Here is a 25,518-nt window from a genome sequence, read left to right on the forward strand (position 1 = left end):
TCACCCTGATCATTCCACAGATACATTAACCCCACTTGCCTAGTTTCCAACAGACCTCACAACTTTGGAGGATGCCTGCCATAGATGTGGGCGAAACATCAGGAGAGAATGCTTCTGGAACATGGCCATACAGCCTGGAAAACTCACAGCAATTCAGTGATAGTAGGCTGTTTTTCTTTTTACTGATGCAACATAGCTCAGTGGAAGAAAGGTTTATAAAACTAATTGCAGCATTATCTTTGCATCCATCTCTCACTTACCATCTTTGTTTTTAAATCCAGCAATAACAGAAGATGAGAAGCAGAAGGAAGAGGCCCATGAGGAGGCCCCTGTGGGAATGGAGCCCCGTTTGGGAAAGCTCACGGTCTCTGAGGTCTCCAATAATGCTGCCCATCTCACCTGGACTGTCCCCCAGGGAAACTTTGATTCTTTCTCAATCCAATACAAGGATGCGGACGGACGAAACCAGGCCTTCCCCGTAGCCGGAGGGTCCCGAGAGGCCATGATCCCCAACTTGACCCCCTCTCACAAATACAGGTTCAATCTCTATGGTATCTCTGGATCCCGACGTCTTGGACCCATCTCTGCCAATGCTGTGACAACAGGTCAGCAAATGTGCTGGAAAAGATGGGGAGGGGGACAAATTTGGCTTCACGCTCACTGCTCTTTAACTCAGTTTTTCCACAGCGTTAGATCTCAAGTACATCTCTAGTCTTAGAGATGCACTGGTTGGATCATCACCGGTCTCCTTTTCTTTGCTCATTTCTTTTTCTCCCTTAATGCTTAAGGCTGAGTGGATAGCACAGGCGTTGAAAGTAATTCCCTCCTTCTCAAAGAACTTTTCTGTACCACTGCTAAATGTGTCATGCTGCATTTGAAATTCAGGCATAAAGTCAGGAAGGACACCTGTTTTGGGGAAACATTTCACAAATGGGGAAAGTTTAGCAATAAGCCTTTCTCTTCAATAACCTTGAGATGGAAGGTGATTAAAAAAGGAACTCAAATGAAATTATAGGTCGAGCATCTCTTATCCAAAATGCTTGGGCATATAGTGTTTTGTTTTGTTTTTTTCAGATTTTTTTCAGATTTATTTTCTTACCCATACATAATTAGATATTTTGGAGATGGGACCCAAGTTTAAAAAGAACATTCATGTATGTTTCATAAACACTTTAAACACATAAGATGAAGGTAATCTATACAATGGAGCTCCCAGTGGCACAGTAGGTTAAACTGCTGAGCTGCTGAACTTGCTGACCAAAAGGTCGGCAGTTCAGGGAGCAAGGTGAGCTCCCGCTGTTAGCCCCAGCTTCTGCCAACCTACCAGTTTGAAAACATGCAAATGTGAGTAGATCAATAGGTACTGTTTTAGCAGGAAGTTAACTGTGCTCCATGCTGGTCATATGACCTTGGAGGTGCCTATGGACAACGCCGGCTCTTCAGCTTAGAAATGGAGATGAGCACGGACACGTCTAGACTTAATTTCAGGGGAAAACCTTTACCTTAACCTTGATATATACAATTAATTTTAATAAGTTTGTGTATGAAACAAAGTTTGTGTATACTGAAAGAACCAGCCACCTATGTGGATAATTTTGTATTTTGCAATTTTGAATTTCAGAATTCTGGATAAAAGATGTTCAACGTGTATTAACACCCATGTGCACAATTGTGTATTTTGCAATATTTTGGTTTTCAGAATTCTGGATAAAGGATGCTCAACATATATTAACACCCAATAATGTTAGTATGGGTTTAGGTGGTAATTCAGATGAACAGACAAATGATAAGTCATAAAACGTGTGAAAGAGGCAAGACAGTAAATAATCTCTCCCAGACTTGGTCCCTCACAGTTGTGCCATGTCAATAATCCTAACCACCATTTTCAACACCAACTGAAGTTTCCAAATATAGTTGGCTCTCTATATTTCTGGGTTTCACTTTTGTGGGTTTGATTATTTGCAAATTTGATTTAAAATGTTATCTCCAGGAATTTCTAGATCCTCCATTGCAGATCTATGGTCATCTTCCAGTAGAAGTTGACTCTAGAGTTGCAGTGAAGGATCTACATGTTCATAAAGATACATTTTCTCTAGACCAGTGGGTGCCCAGATGTTTTGGCCTTCAACTCCCAGGATTCCTAACAGCTGGTTAACTGGCTGGGATTTCTGGGAGTTGCAGGCCAAAACACCTGGTTAAGAACTCTAGGCTTTCATTGATCCTCCAGCAAAATTCTTTAGTCAGCATCTTATGGACATTAACTATAGAGTTGCTCTGGAAGACATCGAGATTCCTATAGAGATGTTTCCTCAAGTTTTCCATTTATGGTCTTTCCATTTTTGTGTATCTGTAAGCTAAGTGAAAGTGGACAGCTGGCTGTAGTCTTCAAAGGCAGCCCGACATACAAGATATTGCAGTAGTTTAGTCAGAATATTACCAGGACATGAATATATGTAGACAGACAATTAATGTGGAAGATGATGATTGTATGTTGTGGTATTTGTTGCCAATTATGCCTTTTAGTCTCTTGGCCAGCTATTATCTTTCTTCTTAAGGTCGTAGCTCATGAGAAAACAAAAAGTTCAAAGTCTATTGGAACATTATCCTATTCGTGTAACATCTTTGTTTTAGCTATGACAACAACACATGATGAGAAACCTCAAAACGTGAGAGAAGAACCCGTCACGGAGGTCCCCACTGGAACGGAGTCCCGTTTGGGGAAGCTCACGGTCCCCGAGGTCACAAGTAATGCAGCTCGCCTCTCCTGGACTGTCCCTCTGGGGACCTTTGATTCTTTCTTAATCCAGTACAAGGATGCAGAGGGAAGGTCTCACATGCTTCCTGTAGGAGGAGGGTCTCGTGAGGTCGTGGTCCCCAACCTGGTCCCCTCTCACAAATACAAGTTCAATCTCTATGGCATCTCTGGACAACAACGACTTGGACCCATCTCTGCCAATGTTTTGACAACAGGTCAGCCGATCTGCTGGGAAAGACGGGGAGGCGGAGGCAATGGGTTTCATTTCAAAATTCTTTTAACTCACTTTTTCCCACTTTCCTGGGTTTTAGGTCAGCCTCTAATGTTTGAAAGTCTGTAGAAGAACCATCGGCTGTCTCCTCTTCTTCCTTCTTTGCCCATTTTTCTTTTCAGACAATTCGTAGGGTTGAACGTGTGACAGATCTTACCGAAATGTGATATTTACACCTGAAAGCATCTGTTTGGCATATACATTAAATTCCATATTGAGAGAAAGTCAGGAATGAATACACACACACATTCAGGGAAGACTTGGTTTTTTAAAGAAGGCAGTAGAGGTAGTTTAGGAAAACTTTCTTTACAGACTTCTCTTGTGTGTGAATAATAATAATCATCATCATTATCATCAGCAGCAGCCCACATCCCACAACATAAATAAAAATGGAGATTATAATCAAAACCTCAAATAAAACACATTCAGATGGCAGGGGAGGGGGGAGTTATAAAAAGCAAATTAAGTAGAAACAAGGCATGAAATCAAATGTATTGTTTTAAAGATCTAGGCAGATGGTCTGGCACCCAAAGTGCATTAATCAGGCATGAAGCACACTCCTTTGTGTGGAGTCAGGAGCTGACCACCAAAAAAATGATCTTCCTGGTGAGCCCTGAGGAATTTGTTGTATGGAGGCGGTAAACTGGCATAGCCTGTTCCTGGACTGCCACACACACACACACACACACAACAGGCCCACCCTATGCTATTGATGTACAATACCATAAATAGCTCATAATTGTGCCAAAGTCTTACTGAATATGAAAATACACATGTATATGTAACTAAGATTAAACAAAAACTAAAACACGGTACTGTATCCCTAACCTAAAACAATAGACTCCAGCTAACTAAAACACTAATCCAGTAGTTCCCAACCTTTTTTTGACCAGGGACCATTTGACCATGGACAACTCTCCAACATTAGTACCAGAAGGGTTACGAATCAGTATTTGGTCAACTTTAGATTTGGTTTGGTTATCTGAGATGTTGGTTCAGAAAATTACATTGGATAGACCACATCAGCTCTAGTTTCTGATACAGAACATATGCCATCCAGTAGTCACCATCTGCTTGCCCAAAGAAAACCATATTCAATAATCTAGAGCTGATGTGTTCTATCCCATGCAATTTTCTGAATCACCACCCCCAAATAACTCAAGGAACAGGCTTAAAAACAAAGACACCAAGGAAGCCCCGCTTCCAGGCACCACACGAAATGGCTCCACTCGGAGGGAGGGAGGAGGAGAAGCAGCAGTCAGGAGGCTTGTTGTCGTGTCTTTTGTAGGTAAGCAGCCTCTCCCCTCCTGACATCCCAATTGCCTCAGCACTATAAGAGGGTTTTGTAAGACCATTTGCTCTCATTGCAACGGTATAGTAAAGGTGATGTGAAGTTGCGGACCATATTTTAGTTCTTGGTGACCACTGGTGGTCCACAGACCACAGATTGGGAACCACTGCACTAAACATTTAAGTAACTGAAACTCTGACTTCACCCAATCCATACAGTGATGAAAAAAGTCAAAAGAAAGGCTATGTTATTTTGCCATCCAAGATTAAAGTAATCTTTCTAAATATTGTATTTTAATGTATACCACTTACCACCTTATCACATTGAGAGTGTTGTTATTGTGTTTATTTAATTATTTTATTGCAACATTTCTATCCCGCCCTTTTCATGCTCTAGCAAAGGAGTCATTTCCATCATTGGCTGCTTTAGACCATGTTAGTTCACCAGCTTGCAAATTCTGCTTCCAAAGAGTCTTCAAAAGCAACCCCACATACAAGACATTGCAGTAGTCAAGTCAGGAAATTGTGATGCCATGAGTAACGGGTTTGTAATGTGGAAGATGCTGACTATATGTTTTGTATCCCCAGTTAAGCTTCTTTACTTTCTAGCAAGTTATTTGTTTTCTTTTGGTAGTAGGACCTTGCAAGAATGAAGGTCTGTTACAACATTAATTCATCGTCTTTCTCTCACTCACTCATTCGTCCTCTTTGATTTAGCTTCAGCAACGACACCTGATGAGAAGCACCACGAAGTGGGAGAAGAAGCTGCCAAGGAGGTCCCTAGAGAAACAGAGCCCCGTTTGGGGATGCTCACGGTCTCCGAGGTCACCAGCGACAGTGCCCATCTCACCTGGACCGTCCCCCAAGGAAACTTTGATTCTTTCTCAATCCAATTCAAGGACGCAGGGGGAACACCCCGGGCTCTACCTGTGGGAGGAGACTCTCGTGAGGCTGTGGTCCCCAACTTAACCCCCTCCCACAAATACAGGTTCAATCTCTATGGCATCTCTGGACCACGACGCCTGGGACCCATCTCCGCCAATGCTGTGACAACAGGTCAGCTGTGGCCGGAAAAGATGGGGAGGGACTTATAATGGTTTTCACTTCACCATTCTTTAACTCATTTTTCTTCCATTTTATTAGATTTTAGGTTGATTGCTAACCTCTGAAAATCTCTGGAACACCTATCACTCACCTTCTTTTCTTTTCTTCCTTGTGTTCCCATTTCTATTTCTTATTAGTGGGACTGAGCACATGATACAGATCCACAGAATGGCACCATGGGCAAATAATCCATCTAGTGGCTACACAATTCCACTTCCCCAAACTATACTATGTAACAAAATTTGAAAAATGTTCGATTCCTGGTTTGAAAGTGTTATGTCCTGTTTACTTGTGTGGCAATTACTTTGAAAGTAGATGTTACACTCCAGAAACTTCGTTTTTGAGGCTGCCACAAATTATGTTGAATTGGTTAAGACTCTATGAGATATTTATTGAAAAACTATAGCAAAATGTGCTCTATTTTTTTTTCCGTGTCAGGAGCGACTTGAGAAACTGCAAGTCGCTACTAGTGTGAGAGAATTGGCCGTCTGCAAGGACGTTGCCCAGAGAACACCAGAATGTTTTGATGTTTTTTACCATCCTTGTGGGAGGCTTCTCTCATGTCTTCGTATGGAGCTGGAGCTGATAGAGGGAGCTCATCTGCACTCTCCCCAGGTTGGATTCAAACCTAGCAGCCTTCAGGGCAGCAACCCCACCTTCAAGTCACAAGGCTTTAATCCACTACGCCATCGGGGGCTCCTTTTGCAAAATGTGCTGCAGGATGTCCTTTAAAAACAAAGTTTTTGCATGTGTTGTCGAAGGCTTTCATGGTTGGAATCACAGGGTTGTTGTGTGTTTTCCGGGCTGTATGGCCATGTTCCAGAAGCATTCTCTCCTGACGTTTCGCCCTTATCTATGGCAGGCATCTTCAGAGGTTGAGAGGACACACAACAACCCCAAAGATTTTGCAGTTTAATAAACTTTTTCCATGTTTTTATGAAAAGGAATTAGGAAATGACATTTCTAACCCAGGAACAAAAATTGTGTTACATAGTGTTTTCTATTCTCAGTTCAAAAAAGGAAAGGCACATCCTTGATTGTGGGCCTGGAAAATATTTTAGATATAAGTTACCTTTTTGGGAAGCATTTTTTCCACTTCTGCCTGCTTTGGCTAACGACTGGTGAAATCTCAAGATCATGTTCTTTTCACTAGAGTCTTGAGCTTTCTGTTTGAAAATATGTTCACAATGCCTGGCCAGTTTTGTAACTACTCTTGATACAATTGTGAGGTCTGAGGCCATTAGGTAATTGTATATTTCTCAGTCATCATCATAGGCTATCACTCGTGGCCAAGTATGATTGCCTTCCAAGTGCAGAGTCTTGGCAGTGGATCCATAGTGACTTTAGAGACCAATTCTGGATCCACATGGTCTTTCACAGTGGGGACAAAGATTTCCAAATGGATGGCATTCCCAACAATGGTTTGCTTGATACACCTTCATTTTAGCATGTTTCTCCCTTTCGCTCATTATTTGTGCCTCCTCAAAATCCATGCGGAGGTGCTGTTGTTTTATTTTTCCACACCAAGGAACCTTTTGTCCATGGACGATTTTCCTGGTTGGATTTTTGCTGGCATGTTTTTCAGGGTGCCTTTTACCTACCTGCCAAACCAGTCCCTATTTATCTACGTACATTGTTGTTTTCAAACTGCTATTTGAGCAGAAGCTGGGTTGACAGCGGAAACTCACCCTGACTTGGGATCTTCTATTTTTAGGGTTGTGCTAGCCCAGCCCTAAAAATGATATCTCTAGGAATTTGCTAGGTATCCCAGATGATTCTATTATTGTATTGTCATGATCCTGGACTCAGTTTTTTGGTCCTAAAAACTCAATCATGATAGAAGCTTTCTCACTGAAAGAAAAATTAGAATAAATTTGTCCAAACTGCAGAATAAGCTAACAAGGAGGCATTAAACATATTGTTCCATCTGTGTTGCCTGTAGAATTCAATTTTTCCTGACATGGAATTTGGATTGAATGAGAAGGCTAAATTTGAGAGCTGAGTGGGGTTGTACCATGTGCTCAGCCTTACTGAAATAAGAGGTTTGCATCATCTGAAAAATTTGCACCAGTTTGCATGACTTTTGAATGTGGAAAAGTTCCCCTCTTTGCCGTTATGGTTTCTATCTAATAGGAAAAGGAACTATGTGAGCATCTTGACTGAAAAACCACTAACATCATTTTGACTTCAAGATAGCTTTCCTCCTATGAAATTGGATTTTGGCCTCCTCCACCATCTCGGTCTCTTATTTTTGTAGCTGCTGAAACACCAGTGCAGAGAACTGAGGAGAAAGAGGAGACGGAGAAGGTGTTGCCAGAGCCAAGCAAGATTGTTCAGCCCAGCATGGGAGACCTCACTGTCTCTGAGGTCACCCCTGATTCTCTTCTCCTTTCCTGGAGCATCCGGGAAGGGAGCTTTGATTCTTTCCTCATCCAGTACAAGGATGCTGTGGGCAAGCCCCAGACGTTACCTGTGGATGGAGCCATGCGCTCCCTCCATCTCTACAACTTGGTTCCCTCACAAAGATACAAATTCACTGTCTTCGGAGTCTCTGGCCAGAAACGTCTTGGACCCGTCTCAATTGATGCTGTCACAGCAGGTCAGCGGGAGTTTTTCATTGGTTCTGGATGCTCTTCTTTTTTTTTACTGTTTGGTGATATAAACATAAAGGATACTTTTCCTTTGGAGAGTTTATCATATAAGGCAGGCAAATTGCAATCACAGCAGATCAACAACTTATTTGGCTTATTCGTGTGATAAACTCCTGGGTTACTGCATCCTCTACTTTACAGTTGGCTCTCTACATTTTGTGGGTTTTGCTTTTGCTGATTTGATTTTTTGCAAATTGAATGGATATATTCTCTTTAGAGTCATATGGGCTTTGCACTTAGAGGACCTAGAGATTCCTACAGAGAACATTGGTCTAGGTATTTATAGGTCCTTTAGTGCAACTCTCTGACATTTGACCTTAGAGATATTCTGGAGGAGCTCGGGATTCGTACAGAGATCTTCTCTCAGGATAAAAAATGTGTGTTTTTTAATTCACAGTTTTTCCACTTCATGGGGTTCCTTTTCCCTTTACCCCAGTGAATATGGAGGGTTGACTGTTTTAAAAAATGACAAGTTAGCAGTATCATAAACAGGTGCATAAGAGAAAGGTATGCTGGAAAAACTGAGCTAAAACAGGAGGAACATCTCTGTTGGAAGCAATGATTGTCCATTTATATTTTTCCTTTCACAGAGGGGACTCCAGATTTAAAAAATATGGGAAACATTTTTTTAATTAATTTTTATTAGTGATTTTCCAGGAAAATGACACACAAATGAAATTGAAAATATAAAGAGTACATATAAGAACAGTAGCAAACATAGACTTCATGCTCTCTACAGTGAATTAACCATAAAAAAAAAAGAAACAAACCAAGGACAAAAAAGAGAAATAAATAAAAATAAAAATAAGGAAAAACAAGACAATGGATGGAAACACAAGACTACATATATGGATAATGTGTGAATATATATATATATATATATATATATATATATATATATATGTCACACCATACACCTTAACCCTCCCCAGTGTACATATATATCGATTTCCATCTTAATCCTGCTGACCTTACCGATTTATATCTTAAATAGTAATTTGTCTTGTACATTACACCCAGCCTCCATCTTTATATGTATTTTCTAGATTTATATTTTAAATCAGAATTTTAACATTCACAATCTTTAAGTAGTCCTTGATAGAGTCCCAGTTTGTTTGTTTTTTTGGCAAAAAATATGAGAAACATTTGATGTGTTCATATTTGAATGGAAACATTGAATCATGCAATACTTTTCAAGAAAGCATATGCACAAAAAATGTGTATGTTCTCAAAAATAATGTTCTATATTTATTACAGTAAGACCCCCATTTCTTCAGGGATATGTTTCCAGCCAAACCATAGCTACATGAAACTGAATACAACCGAATAGCATTAAATATCTTACATACGGTCCCATAGAGTTGCCTTTGAAGGCTTAGATATTCCTACAGATGTATCCTCTCCAGGATTTCACTTAGTTCTCCCCAGGAAATTACCTCTGTAATAATTTCCAGAAGAAGTATACCATAGAATCACATGGAGGACATCGCCAATTTCTAAAGAAACAAATTTTCTCCAGAGGCAGGTAGATGAATCTTAGATATGGCTTCTGCAGTTATGGGGGTCTTATGGTATATTTGGAGCTTCCAGTGGTGCAGCGGATTAAACCGCTGAGCTGCTGAACTTGCTGACTGAAAGGTCAGTGGTTTGAATCTGGAGAGTGGGGTGAACTCCTGCTGTTAGCCCCAGCTTCTGCCAACCTAGCAGTTCGAAAACATGCAAATGTGAGTAGACCAATAGGCGGGAAGGTAACGGCACTCCACACAGTCATGCCGGCCACATGACCATGGAGGTGTCTATGGAAAATGCCGGCTCTTCGACTTACAAATGGAGATAAGCACCAACCCCCAGAGTTGGACACGACTAGAGTTAATGTCAGGGGAAAACCTTGATCTTTACCTATTGTATATTTGGACATTAAAATGTCATTTATACTAGGCAAGCATCCATGCAAAAATGTGTGGGATGGAGAAAACAAGCACAAAAATGCACTTTAAGTAGTAATAGCATTCAAGATGCATCAAGTATATGTTTTTGTTTTTTTTAATAGAAACACTGAAAAAATTGGCAGATTCACCATCCTTCCTCCATAGTTCCCACTGAGATAAGTGTCACAGAAGTCCTTTGGCACAATCTCCTCCATCTCCAGACAGAGTCGGGGAAGACCCCATTCTTGAATCTGCCTTTTAGTAACTTTAGCCAGTGCTGGATTAGGTGAAGCAATGTTTCATATAAAAGGCAACTTTCTGTGGCAGTCTCTTCCAGAACCCCTGAATGACTGCCACTGAAATTCTGATGTAGAGCTTGGAAACGTAACGTTTTTGGACAATAAACCCCAAGATCTCTCCAAGCAACATGGCCATTAGCATTCTAGCTGAAGAAGTCTGGGAGCTGTAATCTGAAAAAGTGTTACTTAGAAAAGTTCAGTTTCTGGGACATATTCCCAGAAACACATTAGTGCTGAGTTCAATATTCTCTAGGTTTGATTTTCAGGCTGCCTGTTCCCTGGATCTGGCTGGCAGTCCTTCACGTCTTTCATCCCATCTTCAGTGGTCCCAGCCAGTCAAAGAAGACACAAGAGTCTGTGCTGTCTAACTGGCTGGGGCCATGTTGGATGAGATGAAAGAAACGAAGGGCTGCCAGCTAGTTTGTGTTGGGGCCATTTAGAAAAAACAAAGCCATGTGTTTTGTGTATTGAATGATCCTACTCAATCAGGGACCATCAAACAAATGTTCTGCCCTTTTGCAATGATCCTTGGAAAACGGTTGAACAGCAGAGAGTTTGTGATTCCAATTAACATTTTTGAAAATTGTCCTTCCTCTCCTGCCCTTAGTTTTAACTCAAAACAACAGCAGCATAGTACAGACCATACGTAATCAACCTTAACCAGTCTAGAAGTCTTTTTATAAGCACCTTGCAATGACAACGGCATAGGAAAGTTCATTTTTGAACGATAACTCTCACAATATTAGAGAGTTGTAGTCTCCCAAAGGAACCTATTCATGCTCTGTGGATATATTACAAAGATCCTGCAGCTAATGTGTATTAGTGGTCAAGCTGTTTCCACATTTTTTCTTCTTCTGTTGTGTGCCTTCAAGTCATTTCTGACTTATTCCAACACTAAAGTGAACCTATCACGGGGTTTTCTTGGCAAGATTTCTTCAGTGGGGGTCCTTTGCCTTCTTCCAAGTAGTTTTCCATCATCAAGCAAGGATTCAAATCCTGGTCTCTATTGGAAATAACTGCATCCAGTCTCTGGGCACATAGCCCTTTGGAAATAAATGGCAATCACAACCTTATAGAAAAGAGAGAAAAAATGATGTCATATCCATTTGGCAAAAATGAATTTCCATGAACATTTGGAGACCACCTTTTGAAAACCACTAGTCAAGAAAATCGTGACCATGTTAGAAGTCAACCCTCTGAACAAGTTATATTCATAAGCATTTATGTAATGGCACACAGGTAACTCAGCTGTCAAACTGAAGTACCATGTCTTTGAAGTGCCACTACAAAAATATATTTGGTTAGCAGAGGATGGTTGTTTCTTTGAAGTTGAATTGTGGTTGTAATTGTAATTACAATTGCCCAAAAATATACACTCCCTTGAAACCTCTTTGTTTAAAATATGTACTCAGGGATAAAAAAAAAAGTCTTCTTTGAAAAATAACATATCCTGTTTACTCACAAACATCTTGTATTAATTCACGACACAGGCACAATTCTTATTAAAGTTCAGTTATAGATAGGATGTAGTTCTCTGTGCATTGAGTACACAGGGTATTATTCTTAATCAATAGTTCATAATCTTTAGGTATAGTTGTACTCACTGAAGTCCATAAGTCATACTTATCTACTGAAGTCCAAGCAGCAACATGCATCCACCTCCACTGAGGTGTAAAGCAGGCTGGCTGCAAAATGGAGTCCTGAGTCTGAACATGCTCAGTACAAACACATGCCTATAACCCCTCCCACACCAAAGAGGTACAGTCAAGCTGGCAAATCAACATACACATAGAATACAAGTTAGCAAATATATACATTAACAAATAATAGTGAAAGGCTTGGGAGGTTGCTATTATCAACAGTCTGCAAGGTTGTAGTCCAGCGCTCAAACCATTATGCCATATTGGCTTTCTTGGAGTATTTTAGGTAAGGTAAAGATTTCCCCTGACGTTAAATCCAATCGTGACTGACTCTGGTGGTTGGTGCTCATCTCCATTTCTAAGCCGAAGAGCCGGTGTTGTCCATAGACACCTCTAAGGTCATGTGGCCGGCATGACTGCATGGAGCGCCATTACTGGAGCAGTACCTATTGATCTACTCACATTTGCATGTTTTCATACTGCTAGGTTGGCAGGAGCTGGGGCTAACAGAGGGTGCTCATTCCGCTCCCGGGATTTGAACCTTTTGGTCCACAAGTTCAGCAGCTCAGCGCTTTAACACACTGTGCCACCAGGGGCCCGGTATTTTAGGAAGATCTAAATGGTTTGATGAGTAGTGAGTAGTTGGATGGGAGACCTCCTTGAGTCCCAGGTGCTGAAGGCTATATTTAAGAGGATGGAACTGGGGAAAAAACACCTTTTATCCTTTCTTACCAAAGAAAACTCTGTGAAATTCTTGGGATCACCATTAGTCAACAGGCAACTTGAAGCACGTGCACAAACACTGATACGTTTCAATTGGACTTCAGTTATTTAGTTAATGTTTTAAATGTGCTTTTTAACTTATTGTGCTTCTTCTGGGGGGCTATGCATTGTCTAGAGGTGATAAACAAAAATCTTTTATATGAATATTAATGGATTTTGACCATTAAACAAAGACGTTGACATTTGAGCATGGTTCGGAAAATGGTGGCTCAAACATGTCTCCAACACTCCCACCCTTGTTGACTTCTACTCCTAATTCTCTCCTGCAGGTTGGCTTCATACAACAACTTGCTCCCAGTTGACAGATTTTAATCTTCATTTTAACATTTTAAATCTCTGTTTTAGGGTTTCAGAGCCTTTATTCTCCCGCCCTTCTCTTCCCTTCCAGTTGAAGAGCGCCCTCAGGAAGAACCTACTGTTCAGCCCAGGCTGGGAGACTTGTCTGTCTCTAAGGCCACCAGTGATTCGGTCAGTCTGTCCTGGAGCGTACCAGCTGGGACTTTCGACTCTTTCCTGATCCAGTACAAAGACGTGGAGGGCAAGCCCCAGGTCTTACCTCTCAGCGGCAGCTCCCGTGAGGTCACCATCCCCGGCCTGGCTCCTTCTCGCAGATATAAGTTCAATCTTTATGGCATTAGCGGGCACAAACGCTTGGGTCCCATCTCTGCAGATACCATCACAGGTCAGGAGTTGTCTTTGCATCAATCTTTATGGCATTAGCAGGTACAAATGCTTGGGTCCCATCTCTGCAGATACCATCACAGATCAAGAGTTGTCTTTACCCTGGAGTTTCTCCTTTTTTCCATGCTAACATCTTTCCTTCCTTAGGAGAACAGCCTCAGCTGCATTGAGGACCATAACTCCAGAATATGCTTTTCTCTTGCACAGAATGTTCAGACTTCAGCTAAACAAACTTTTCCTTTCTTTTAAACCTCCAAACTCAATTATTAATTATGAATTGATCTATGATTCTATGATTCTAATTGCAATGTAATTTTCAATTCTATAGTAGGAGAGGATTGAAATAGTTGGGACATGAATCTAAGATGAGGACCTAAACTGAGTAGGAAGGCAAACAGGAAAAAAAAAACCCAATAACTTTGACCAAGGGTACTCAGTGCTTTCAGTCCAACCTACTCATAGCACTGGACCAAAGAGCTAATAATAATAAATAATAAAACTTTATTTATACCCCGCCACCATCTCCCCGCGGGGACTCGGGGCGGCTTACATGGGGCAGAGGCCCAAACAACATAGGACAAAATATAGGCAACATAATACAAATCACACTATAAAAAGATAAAACAGTAATACAATATATCAATTAAAACAAAAATACAAGATAAAAAATTGCATTTCAAACACATAAATGGTAAAATTGTAATAAATACAGGATAGATTATTAAAAACCCTCTGGGTCTGATTAATTAATGACTGTATCTCCAAAGGCCTGCCGAAACATCGAAGTCTTCAGTTGTTTCCTGAAGGCTAGATTTTATCCCAAGCATCAGTATTTTATAGAAATTCAAAATTATGCAGAGAAAGACAAAGTGTGCAGTAAGCAATATTTAACGCATATGGAGCAACTCTTATCTGACATCTATGTTTTGGAAAGGCATGATATTTTAAAGACCATTACCTTTTAGGAACCAGAAATCTCCATAGCCTTTTGGAAACGTGACCCTTTTGAAGATTAATTGGTATTCACGCTATTTGGAATAATCATAACCTTTTTGTAAAAGTATGATCTTCTTAAGAAGAGTTAAATACTCATTTGAGTGAATCTTCTCCTTAGTGGTAAATAAATATCCACTAGTATTCATGCAAGACAATTAGGTTTCTCAGTTGTTAGACTGATATACCTGGTTATCTCTCTGAACTGTTAGGAACAAAAATATGCCAATGCATAACATATATAGCAGATCTTCAGAAGTGTTGTTTCATTTGCCTCAAACATCTACTCTCCCATAAAATAAATTGCTTTTAAATCATGCTCTTAAGAGACCAAAAATAGGTAGCCTTTGTTAAAAGTAACGGAGGCCTCTTCCATACATCTGAATTAAATCCAAACTTATCTGCTTTAAACTGGAATATGTGGATTCAGATATTCCAGTTCAAAGCAGATATTGTGGGATTTTTGCCTTGATATTCTGGGTTATATGGCTGTGTGGAAGGGCTCAGAGTTAATTTACTTATAAACTTCATGTATATAGCATACAGGTACATTTCTTATTGGTTGAAAGTTTAAACAGTAAGTTCTCTAAAGCAATTTGTTTCAGTCTCTTCTTTGTTGTATAGAGACTAAGCGCCCTTCCACACAGCCATATAATCCAGAATATCAAGGCAAAAATCCCACAATATCTGCTTTGAACTGGGATATCTGAATCCACATATTCCAGTTTAAAGCAGATAAGTTTGGATTTAATTCAGATGTATGAGTCCACACTGCCATATAACCCAGTTCAAAGCAGATATTGTGGGATTTTATTCAGCTATATGGAAAGGGCCTAACACTTTCTTCATTACTGAAGACATTACTGAACATTGACTCCATACAGACTGACTACAAATTGCCGCATACTGACAATGACTTTACTTTTGAACTGTACTGCTTCTGATACAAACTGACTTCCAAAATGGAGTCTCAGTCTGAATAGTCCCAGATCTGGTCACATGGTCTGTAGTCCCTCCCACAACTTCAAACAACATAGAGTTAAGGGGAAATGTTTGTTAGGCTCACTAAAACCGAAGAGCATATAGCTGCATCTTTCATTCTTATGTTATGCCAACCCTACTACTGGTAATATCAGTGGGCCAAGCTTTAGTACAGCAGGTTAAACCACCAATTGCAGTAAATCTTGTCAATCAAAAGGTTGACAATTTGAAGCCCAGGTCAGGGTGAGCTGCTGGCCTTTAACTCAGCTTCTGCCTATGTAGCGATTCAAAAACAAAATGTGGGTAGATAAATAGGTACTGCTTAAAGGTGAGGAGGCATTTTGAGGCACCCATAAGGAAATGCCAGAAAAATGCCAGTGATTCGATGAAAGAGGAAGATAATAAACAAAGTTCTTCGTCAGCGATATGGAGCGATATCACCCCCCGGAGCCGGGACCAAGCACAAACCTCCAAGATGCCGTAGATGGGGAAAGCCTATATATACCTTTATCTATGTACAGTTGTCTGTCTTGTCAGTGTATAAATGACATTGAATATGTCCCACATATGTATGTTCTGTGATCCATTCTGAGTCCCCTTTGGGGTGAGAAGGGTGGAATATAAACACTGCAAATAAAATAAATAATGGTGTTCCATGCAATCATGCCGGCCACATGACCTTGGAGGTGTCTACGAACAATGCCGGCTCTTCAGCTTAGAAATTGAGATGAGCACCAACCCCCAGAGTCGGACACGACTGGACTTAACGTCAGGGGAAACCTTTACCTTTACCTTACTAAATAAATAAATAACTTCGTGAAGTAAGTTAGATCCAAGGTACCCAGTGAGCAGTTTTGTTATTGTTGTTATGTGCCTTCAAGTAATTTCAGATTTATAGTGACCTTAAGGCAAACATGAGGTTAACTTTACCAGATTTTTTCAGAGAGGTTTGGTTTTGCCTTTGCGAATAAAACCATTTTAAAAACATTAAGTCAGAACCCCTCTACCTTGTATAATTCAAACACTGATATCATGACGTTCAACAACAAATCTCACCATCATTTTCTCAGTTGAGCATCCCATTGTTGTTCCAGGCCCGAGCACCAAACCACAGAACATAGCTCAGCTCAAGCTTGGAGAACTGTCAGCCCAGGACATCACGGCCGAATCTCTTCTCCTTTCCTGGACCATGAAGAGTGGGAACTTTGACTCCTTTATCATCCAGTACAGAGATGCAGATGGCAAACCCCACGCTTTGCCCGTGGATGGGAGTTTGCGCTCAATGAAGCTTCACGACTTAGTCCCCTCTCATAGATACAGATTCAACCTCTATGGTGTCTCTGGACGCAAGCGTTTTGGACCTGTTTTCACAGAGGCCACTACAGGTCAGTTGTGACCATCTCACAGCCTTTTTTTATCCCTTGATGCTCTTCTTTCTAGGTCAGAAAATGATCTCCCTGCTCCAGCTTTGGATTCTGTTGTTATTTTTTAGTTTTCGTTTCAGGCTATCAGTGGAAAAATATACAAGTACAATGGACTCGACCCTCATGGTATGCAACTTTTCTTCAGCATGGGTTTTGGAAGAGGATCCCTTTAAACTCATTATTGTGTTTCCCAAGTTCCTGTTTATGTTTTCCTTTGTTCCTATATCATTCATGTTACTTATACAGGTTGTGACACTAGATCACCTCCTTTGTTACATAAGTACCTTAATTACATAACTAAGTGGAGTCCCCGATGGCGCAATGGGTTAAACCCTTGTGCCGTCAGAACTGCTGATTGAAAGGTTGGTGGTTCGAATCCGGGGAGCAGGGTAAGCTCCCACCTGTCAGCTCTAGCTCCCCATGCGGGGACATGAGAGAAGACTCCCACAGGATGGTAAAACATCAAACATCTGGACATCCCCTGCGCAACATCCTTGTAGACAGCCCATTCTCTCACACCAGAAGCAACTTGTAGTTTCTCAAGTCACTCCTGACACACACAAAAACCATAGCTAAGTAACATTTCCAGTCTCTCCATTTTCATTTACTGGACAGCAGCTGTTGCCAGTGACAAGAGTCTGTTTCCCTATAAATCAGGAAGCATCAAGGAAAATAGAAAATGTCAGCAGATTGACGTTTTCATCCCCTTAGGAGCAATATCTGGTTTGAGAGCCACAAGTATGATCTGGTAGTTCAAAATCGCTATCTAAGGGCCCTTCCACTCAGCCATATAATCCAGAATATCAAGGCAGATAATCCAAATTATCTTCTTTGAACTGAATTATCTGAGTCTACACTGCCAGATAATCCAGTTCAATGTGTATTTTATACACCTGTGTAGAAAGGACCTCCATTAACAGATTTTGGCATCCTGCTGGTTGCTCCCAACTAGAAGAGGTCTATTCAATAAGTTGTTGAATAGTGAGTCTACACATAGAGAAATCTCAGTTATTTATTTTTTTTGTAATTTAATCAGGACAAACAAGTCTTGTCAAAGGCTTTCATGGCCAGAATCACTGGGTTACTGTGAGTTTTCCAGGCTGCATGGCCATGTTCCAAAAGCATTCTCTCCTGACGTTTTACCCACATGTATGCTAGGCATCCTCAGAGATTGTGAGGTTTGTTGGAAACTAGGCAAGTTTCAAAAACAGGAAAGTTCCAGACAAGAAACAATCAGGACCAGCTAATCCCCTCCCAACAAAGACTTCCCCCAGGTAGGAAGTAGCCAGGCTTTGAAGCTGCAAGGCTCTTCAAGGTAATCAATTGCAACATTCACACTTGCCCCAAACAGACAAGAGTTCTTTCTCCCACCCTGGACTCCACAGATAGATAAACCCCACTTGCCTAGTTTCCAGTATACCTCACAACCTCTGAGGATGCCTGCCATAGGTGAAACTTCAGGAGAGAATGCTTCTGGAACATGGCCATACAGCCTGGAAAACTCACTGCGATGCACAAACAACAAGATTGGTTGTATCATGAAAGAATAAATAATTTTGTTAGAGATGGACAGAAATTCCTGTGGTATTTTATGGCTCCTATGCCTCAGGAATTTAACTTTTTTTTTGGTTTACAAGGCATCTTGGATGTAGGAAAAAGGTCAGATATAATTTAAACAAATGCAAGAATTTAAATTGAATTGGGCCTGGCATTTGACAGAAGCATCCAGTTGGAAGAGACTACCAATCCTCTGATACTCTGCCCTGGACAGCAAAATGTCTTGTATATACCCTTTTGCTTTTTTGAATTATTGTATATATACATATATAAGTCTAGAAAGGTTACTGAAAAAATCAACCTGGGTCAACTTATTCGTTAGTTAATACTAATTACCATACTATGTTTTAAAATAGGAATTAGAGTGGTGAAAAGTGAGAGCGTAGCCTGTCCTGGGAGAATCTAAAACAAGCACTAACCCTCTCGACTCTCTCTGCTGTCACAATGCTTCTGGCCTTTTTGAATGACTGGACAGGAAAATTGTGACAATTGCAGAATTGGCATTGTCACTTTCATCTCTCCATGGAATGACCCTCCACTTTTCCAGGGTGGTGTCTATTATTTTGGACCACAAACCTGCCTTCAACTTATCTATGAGGTTGTCTTCTACACAAGTATTTACAGTAGCCATATGGTAATGTTCCAGCACTGGTTTCCTGCTCTTCTAAGCCTCGTGTCTTTCTAAATCTTTGGGGACTCATACCTTCTGCCTCTGTCTTTTCAAACTGCAGCTGCTTCCGACAAGGCGCCCCCTCCTCGGCCCACTCTGGGGGAGCTTTCAGCTTCTGACATCAACAGCACATCTGTCCGTCTCTCCTGGAACGTCCTGCTTGGGAATTTCGACTCCTTCATTGTCCAATACCGGGATGCGGAGGGGAAACCTCATGCATTGCCTGTGGACAGAAACTCCCACGAGGTGGTCATCTACAACCTAGTGCCTTCTCGTAGATACAAGTTCAACCTCTATGGCATCTCTGGACGCAAGCGCCTTGGCCCTGTCTCCGCTGAAGTAGTCACAGGTATGACTCCTGTATCCATGGGGGAATACACGAAATATGGATAATAGCAAATCCTATTATATTCAATAGGGCAAGCAACAGAAGTACAGGTTGAGCAACAGAAATGTGTTATTATAATAGATCTGTTTATCTATTAGTCCGTTGACCATATCAGCAATAATCAACAAAAGACAAAAATACACAAAGAGATTTATTTATTTACAGTATTTATACCCTTCTCACCCTGAAGGGGACTCAGAGTGGCTTACAAAACACACATATGACAAACATTCAATGCCGATTATACAATCAACAAAGTCAGACAACACAAACAGAGATAGAGGCAATTTTTTCCATCTTATTTCCGGCATCTTGGAGACTGTGCTTGATTCTGGCCACAGGAGGGGGGGGGGGTGTATTTTCCATCTTCCATGCCGAGGAATATTCCTCCGATCAATGTCCTATTTAGGTAAAGGTCAAGGTTTTCCCTGACGTTAAGTTCAATCATGACCGACTCTGGGGGTTGGTGCTCATCTCCATTTCTAAGCTGAAGAGCCGGCGTTGTCCATAGACACCTCCAAGGTCATGTGGCCGGCATGAATGCATGGAGCACCGTTACCTTCCCACCAGAGCAGTACCTATTGATCTACTCACATTGGCATGTTTTCGAACTACTAGGTTGGCAGGAGCTGGGGCTAACAGCGGGCGCTCATTCCGCTCCTGGTATTTGAACCTGGGACCTTTTGGTCCGCAAGTTCAGCAGCTCAGTGCTTTAACACACTTCACCACCAGGGCCCCCTTTTTAAAGGCACCTTTATTACCTCCTTGCTAAATGCAGTACCTATTTATCTCCTCACATTTCTTCTTTCAACGTGCTAGGTGGGCAGGGGAACTGAGGCTAATGGTGGGTGCTCACCCAACCTTTTGATCGGCAGGATTTTTCTGCAGCACAGCAGTTGAGTCTGCTGTGCTAAGCCTGGCCCATTAGTCATAGGAATTTTAGGGTAGTGACATAGATACTAGTTACTACCCTAAAACTACTGCAATAATAAACTGAAATAAATTATCATAGAATCATAGAGCTGGAAGAGACCTTGTGGGCCATCCAGTACAACCTCTTGCCAATTAAATTAATTAAAACACAATAAAACTTGATTAAACAATAAGTTTGATAAAATGAGGTTGAATTACAAGATGAAAACAGGGAGTAGAGTGACGAGTGCAAAAGAATCAGTCAAGGAATTTAGATAAGTTCATCGCCATGGCAAGGGACACCATTTTGCAAGATAAAGAGATCTCTCAGGTGGGCAACTTTTAGAATAAATTTGGCTGTGCAGTGGACTAAGTATAGATTCTCCCCAGAAAGAAAACAGAACAGTTTGGCTATTGGAGCCCAGTTGGTTATTCTAATCAAAAGCAGTTGTAAATATTGGGACCTCACCTTGGCATATAAACAACAATCAGACCAAATATGAACAATATCCTCTATGACTGGTGCACCACAGATGCATGTTCTCTCGTGGTAAAGTATTTTCTGAAATTGTCCTATTCTTACCATAGAGCTAAGTTGCTATTAAAAACTTCTCGGCCTGTTGGCTAAGATCAGCTGTAGCATCAGAAATGCCTGGGATCAGAGGTGTTCCATATTTGTTGATTTTGTAATATTTTGGTGTACTGTATATACGCGAGTATAAGCTGAGCTTTTCAGACCTTTTTTTGGACTGAAAAAAATCCCCCTCGTCTTATACTCGAATGAGGGTCCTGTCCAACTTATATTCAGGTCAGCCTATACTTATAATCAGAGTTGGACAGTGTTATCTTAAAAAGTCTTATTATTATCTTAAATCACAGTTTTATGTAAATATTCAAAAACATTTAACCTACTGATACCTCAATTAATGTAATTTTATTGGTATCTATTTTTATTTTTATTTTAGAAATTTACCAGTAGCTGCTGCATTTCCCACCCTCAGCTTATACTCGAGTTGATAATTTTTCCCAGTTTTTTGTGGTAAAATTAGCTGTCTCAGCTTATATTTGGGTCGGCTTATACTCAAGTATATACGGTACTTGCATCCAGATAGGACCCAAGTTTAAACATGAATGTCATAGATGTATCTATGAAGGTATACAGCTTGAAGGTGATGTCCTCCTGTCATGCTCGAGAAACCAGACATTTCTAGAAAGTCTCTCTAAACTTCTTCTCTAGATCCTCCAATGAAATTCTGTGATCAACCTCCAGCAGAGGTGCACCCTAGAGTTTTTCTGGGAGAGCTAAACATTCTTAGAGAGGTGCTCTTTCAGGCTAAAATAATAAATAGCTATTTGTTTATTCGTGGTTTTTCACTTCCATGGGAATCCAATGCCCCTGATTCCAGCAAATTTAGCGTGGCTAAATTGATTTATTATTGCAACTTCTAAATATTGGAGTAGGGAAGAATGCCCATGGATTTGTTTAGTCAACTTCCTCCTTTCCTTTCTGTCCATCTTTCTAAATATTTTTTTCGTATCAGGGGAGACTTGAGAAACTGCAAGTCGCTTCTGGTGTGAGAGAATTGGCCGTCTGCAAGGATGTTGCCCAGGGACACCCTGATGCTTTGATGTTTTTGCCATCCTTGTGGGAGGCTTCTCTCACGTCCCTGCATGGAGCTGGAGCTGATAGAGGGAGCTTATCTGTGGTCTCCCTGGGTTGGATTCAAACTGGCAACCTTCAGGTCAGCAACCCAACCTTCAAGTCATCAGTCATGCCAGTGCAAGGGTTTAACCCACTGCACGACCCGGGGCTCCATTCTAAATAAATGAGAAATAAGAAATCAATTTCACCTTCATCCGTCAACAGCTCCGTCGGCTAAGGTTTCTCTCTCTTTTACTCTCCAAAAGGTTTACACATATAAATGTCAAATGCTGAGCAACATGGGGATTAGGGACTCAGGATCTCTGTGAAAGTGGGATTCATTGCAGGCGGCTTACTCCTGATTTTTTTTTTGAATTGCTTTTAGAACGAATGGAAGAACCAGAGATCCGCCCAACGCTGGGCGATCTCTTCATCTCCGAGGTCACCCAGGACTCTGTCCGACTCTCGTGGACCATCTCAGCCGGGAAGTTCAACTCTTTCCTCATCCAGTACAACGATGCCGAAGGAAAGCCCCAGACTGTGCCCGCTGATGCCGAAGACCGCACCGTTGTGATCTCAGACCTGATGAATTCCCACAGATACAAGTTCAACCTCTATGGCATCTTAGGCAGGAAGCGGATCGGACCAATCTCTACCGATGCAGTCACAGGTAAACGGTGCTCCAGGTTTTGCATCCAGCTTTGCAAACCATCTGTAGATTTTTTTCTTCTTTAACCTGTATTGTTATCGGTTTCCTCTGGCCCTGATTGTTTCTTCTGAGTGTTGTAACAACCACCATGTCAGACTACACAGAGATAACACAATTGATGTTTCAAAAATAACAATAACATAATACCTCGTGTATCTTAGTCATAGATATCGGTGTTCTAAATATATTGTAGACTACACAGAGAAACCATTGAAATCCACAAGCATGTGGAAAAATTCAACAGAAAGGAGGAAACCATGAAAACGAACAAAATCTGGCTAGCAGTATTTAAAAATTCTAAAATTAGGACAGTAAATAAAGATCAATGCTCTGAAAACAGCAGAATTCCAGACATGAAACAATCGGGGCCAGCTAACATCTTCCAACAAAGGACTCCCCTAGGCAGGAAGCAGACAGACTTCGAAGCTGCAATAATAATAATAATAATAATAATAATAATAATAATAATAATAATAATGGGAGCCTCCGGTGGTTCAGTGTGTTAAAGCGCTGAGCTGCTGACCATGCAGACCGAAAGGTCCCAGGTTCAAATCTGGGGAGCGGAGTGAGCGCCCGCTGTTAGCTCCAGCTTCTGCCAACCTAGCAGTTCGAAAACATGCCAATGTGAGTAGACCAATAGGTACTGCTCTGGCGGGAAGGTAACAGTGTTCCATGAAGTCATGCCGGCCGCATGACCTTGGAGGTGTCTATGGACAATGCTGGCTCTTCGGCTTAGAAATGGAGATGAGCACCAACCTCCAGAGTTGGACACGACTGGACTTAACGTCATTGGAAACCCTAACCCTTTTACCTTAATAATAATAATAACTTTATTTTTATATCCCGCTCCCATCTCCCCAGAGGGGACTCGGGACGCCTCACATGGGGACAAGCCCAGTTTCAACATACAATAAAATACAGCATAATTAAACCAATGAAAAACAAGTAAAATAGTATATACAAACCAGCATAAAACATCAACATCAAAACATTAGAACATTAGAGTCTGAACATAATATGCAAGGCCAATTAATGCTAACCAAGGTGGCCAACTGCACCATTCACATTTGCCTCCAACAGACAAGAGTTCTTTCTCCCACCTGGACATTATTCCACAGAGATATAAACCCCACTTGCCTAGTTTCCAAACTTGAGGCCACCTAATGAGTTTCACAGACTGGTGGGGACAATGTTGCCATGCCAAACTCCCAGTCCTGGTATTGGAGGGGGTGATGCGGGGCTGTCATACAATTATTTTGGAGGGCAATGGGGTGTGGAAGCAGGATCAGACATCCTGTCCCCACATCCAAACCGGCAGAAAAAAGATTTGAGTTGCGGTGAGTTTTCCGGGCTGTATGGCCATGTTCCAGAAGCATTCTCTCCTGACATTTCACCCACATCTATGGCAGGCATCTTCAGAGGTTGTGAGATCCCACAACCTCTGAGGATGCCTGCCATAGATGTGGGCAAAACATCAGGAGATAATGATTCTGGAACATGGCCATACATCCCAGAAAACTTACAGTAACCCAGTGATTCCGGCCATGAGGCCATGAAAGTTTTTGATAACACAGAAAAACATTTGTCTGGGACCTGGGACTTTGAGCAAGACTAATCATGCCTCTTGATGAAGAAGGTCATGTTTTCAGGGTCAAACTAGTCCGGTGCCAAATGCGTCACCAGAAACTGTGTCAGAGTGTAAAATAAATAAATAAGGCTGTGAAGAGGGGCTGATTTATATCAGGATTGCAGTGTGCGAGGAAAGGCTTAACACTCTCCTTCCCAGGAGGGCTGCCAGTTCAGGATCATCCCAGAACCTGAGGTTTATATGGGCCAAATACCTGATTTCTAGAGATGGCTCCTGGTGATGCCATTAAACATAGCAAGGCACCAGATCCCATCTGATCTTATTTATTTATTTATTTCAATCATTTATACCCCGCCCTTCTCACCCGAGGGGACTTAGGGTGGCTTACAAGTGGCAATTGATGCCGTTACACTGATATACAATGAACTAAAACGTTAAAACAGTTAAAACAGTCATAAAATACAATATACAAAGTTTAAAACAATGCAAAGTGCCCATGCCATTCCTTATGTACCAGACCTTATGCAAGAGCCGTAATTCAGACTGTGTCAAAGCCAACACATGCTTATTCTTCGAATGCCTACGTACATAGCCAGGTCTTCAGTTTTTTTCTGAACCCCAAAAGGGATGGGGCCTGCCGAATGTCACTGGGGAGGGAGTTCCACAGCCGGGAAGCCACCACCGAGAAGGCCCTGTCTCTCGTCCCCACCAGCCGTGAAGCAAAGCAGTGTCAGCTCTGGTTAGTACTTGGAAGGGAGACTGCCAATTAATACCAGGTGCTGGAAGCTAGACTTCAGATGAAGCAAAAGCATCTCTGAGGTCCTGTCTACACTGTCAAATAATCTAGGTTATCAAAACTAATAATCCATATTATCTGGATTATATGAGTCTATACTGCTATATGGAGCCTCCGGTGGCTCAGTATGTTAAAGCGCTGAGCTGCTGAACTTGCAGACCGAAAGGTCCCAGGTTCAAATCCCGAGAACGGCTTGAGTGCCTGCTGTTAGCTCCAGCTCCTGCCAACCTAGCAGTTCGAAAACATACAAATGTGAGTAGATCAATAGGTACTGCTCCGGCGGGAAGGTAACGGCACTCCATGCAGTCATGACCTTGGAGGTGTCTATGGACAACGCCGGCTCTTCGACTTAGAAATTGAGATGAGCACCAACCCCCATAGTCAGACATGACTGGACTTAACGTCAGGGGAAACCTTTACCTTTACCTTTACACTGCTATATAATCCAGTTCAAAG

The 25,518-nt window shown here is 41.4% G+C and overlaps 1 protein-coding gene across 9 annotated transcripts in view; it reads left to right on the forward strand.

The window, feature by feature from the left end:
- tnxb (tenascin XB) overlaps positions 1-25,518 on the forward strand; it is a 155,015-nt gene that overhangs the window by 103,390 nt on the left and 26,107 nt on the right. For 7 of the 9 annotated variants that reach the window (XM_062973565.1, XM_062973566.1, XM_062973567.1 and 4 more), the window contains 8 exons: positions 282-605; positions 2,632-2,970; positions 5,034-5,372; positions 7,678-8,019; positions 13,110-13,403; positions 16,471-16,761; positions 19,089-19,376; positions 22,355-22,639. In XM_062973565.1, the coding sequence (XP_062829635.1) occupies positions 282-605; positions 2,632-2,970; positions 5,034-5,372; positions 7,678-8,019; positions 13,110-13,403; positions 16,471-16,761; positions 19,089-19,376; positions 22,355-22,639 (2,502 nt within the window). The remainder of the gene's footprint in view (positions 1-281; positions 606-2,631; positions 2,971-5,033; positions 5,373-7,677; positions 8,020-13,109; positions 13,404-16,470; positions 16,762-19,088; positions 19,377-22,354; positions 22,640-25,518) is intronic. The other 2 variants (XM_062973569.1, XM_062973574.1) reach the window with 2 other exon arrangements.

The sequence above is a fragment of the Anolis carolinensis genome, chromosome 2 (genome assembly GCF_035594765.1).
Source record: "Anolis carolinensis isolate JA03-04 chromosome 2, rAnoCar3.1.pri, whole genome shotgun sequence".
NCBI classification, from domain to species: domain Eukaryota; kingdom Metazoa; phylum Chordata; class Lepidosauria; order Squamata; family Dactyloidae; genus Anolis; species Anolis carolinensis.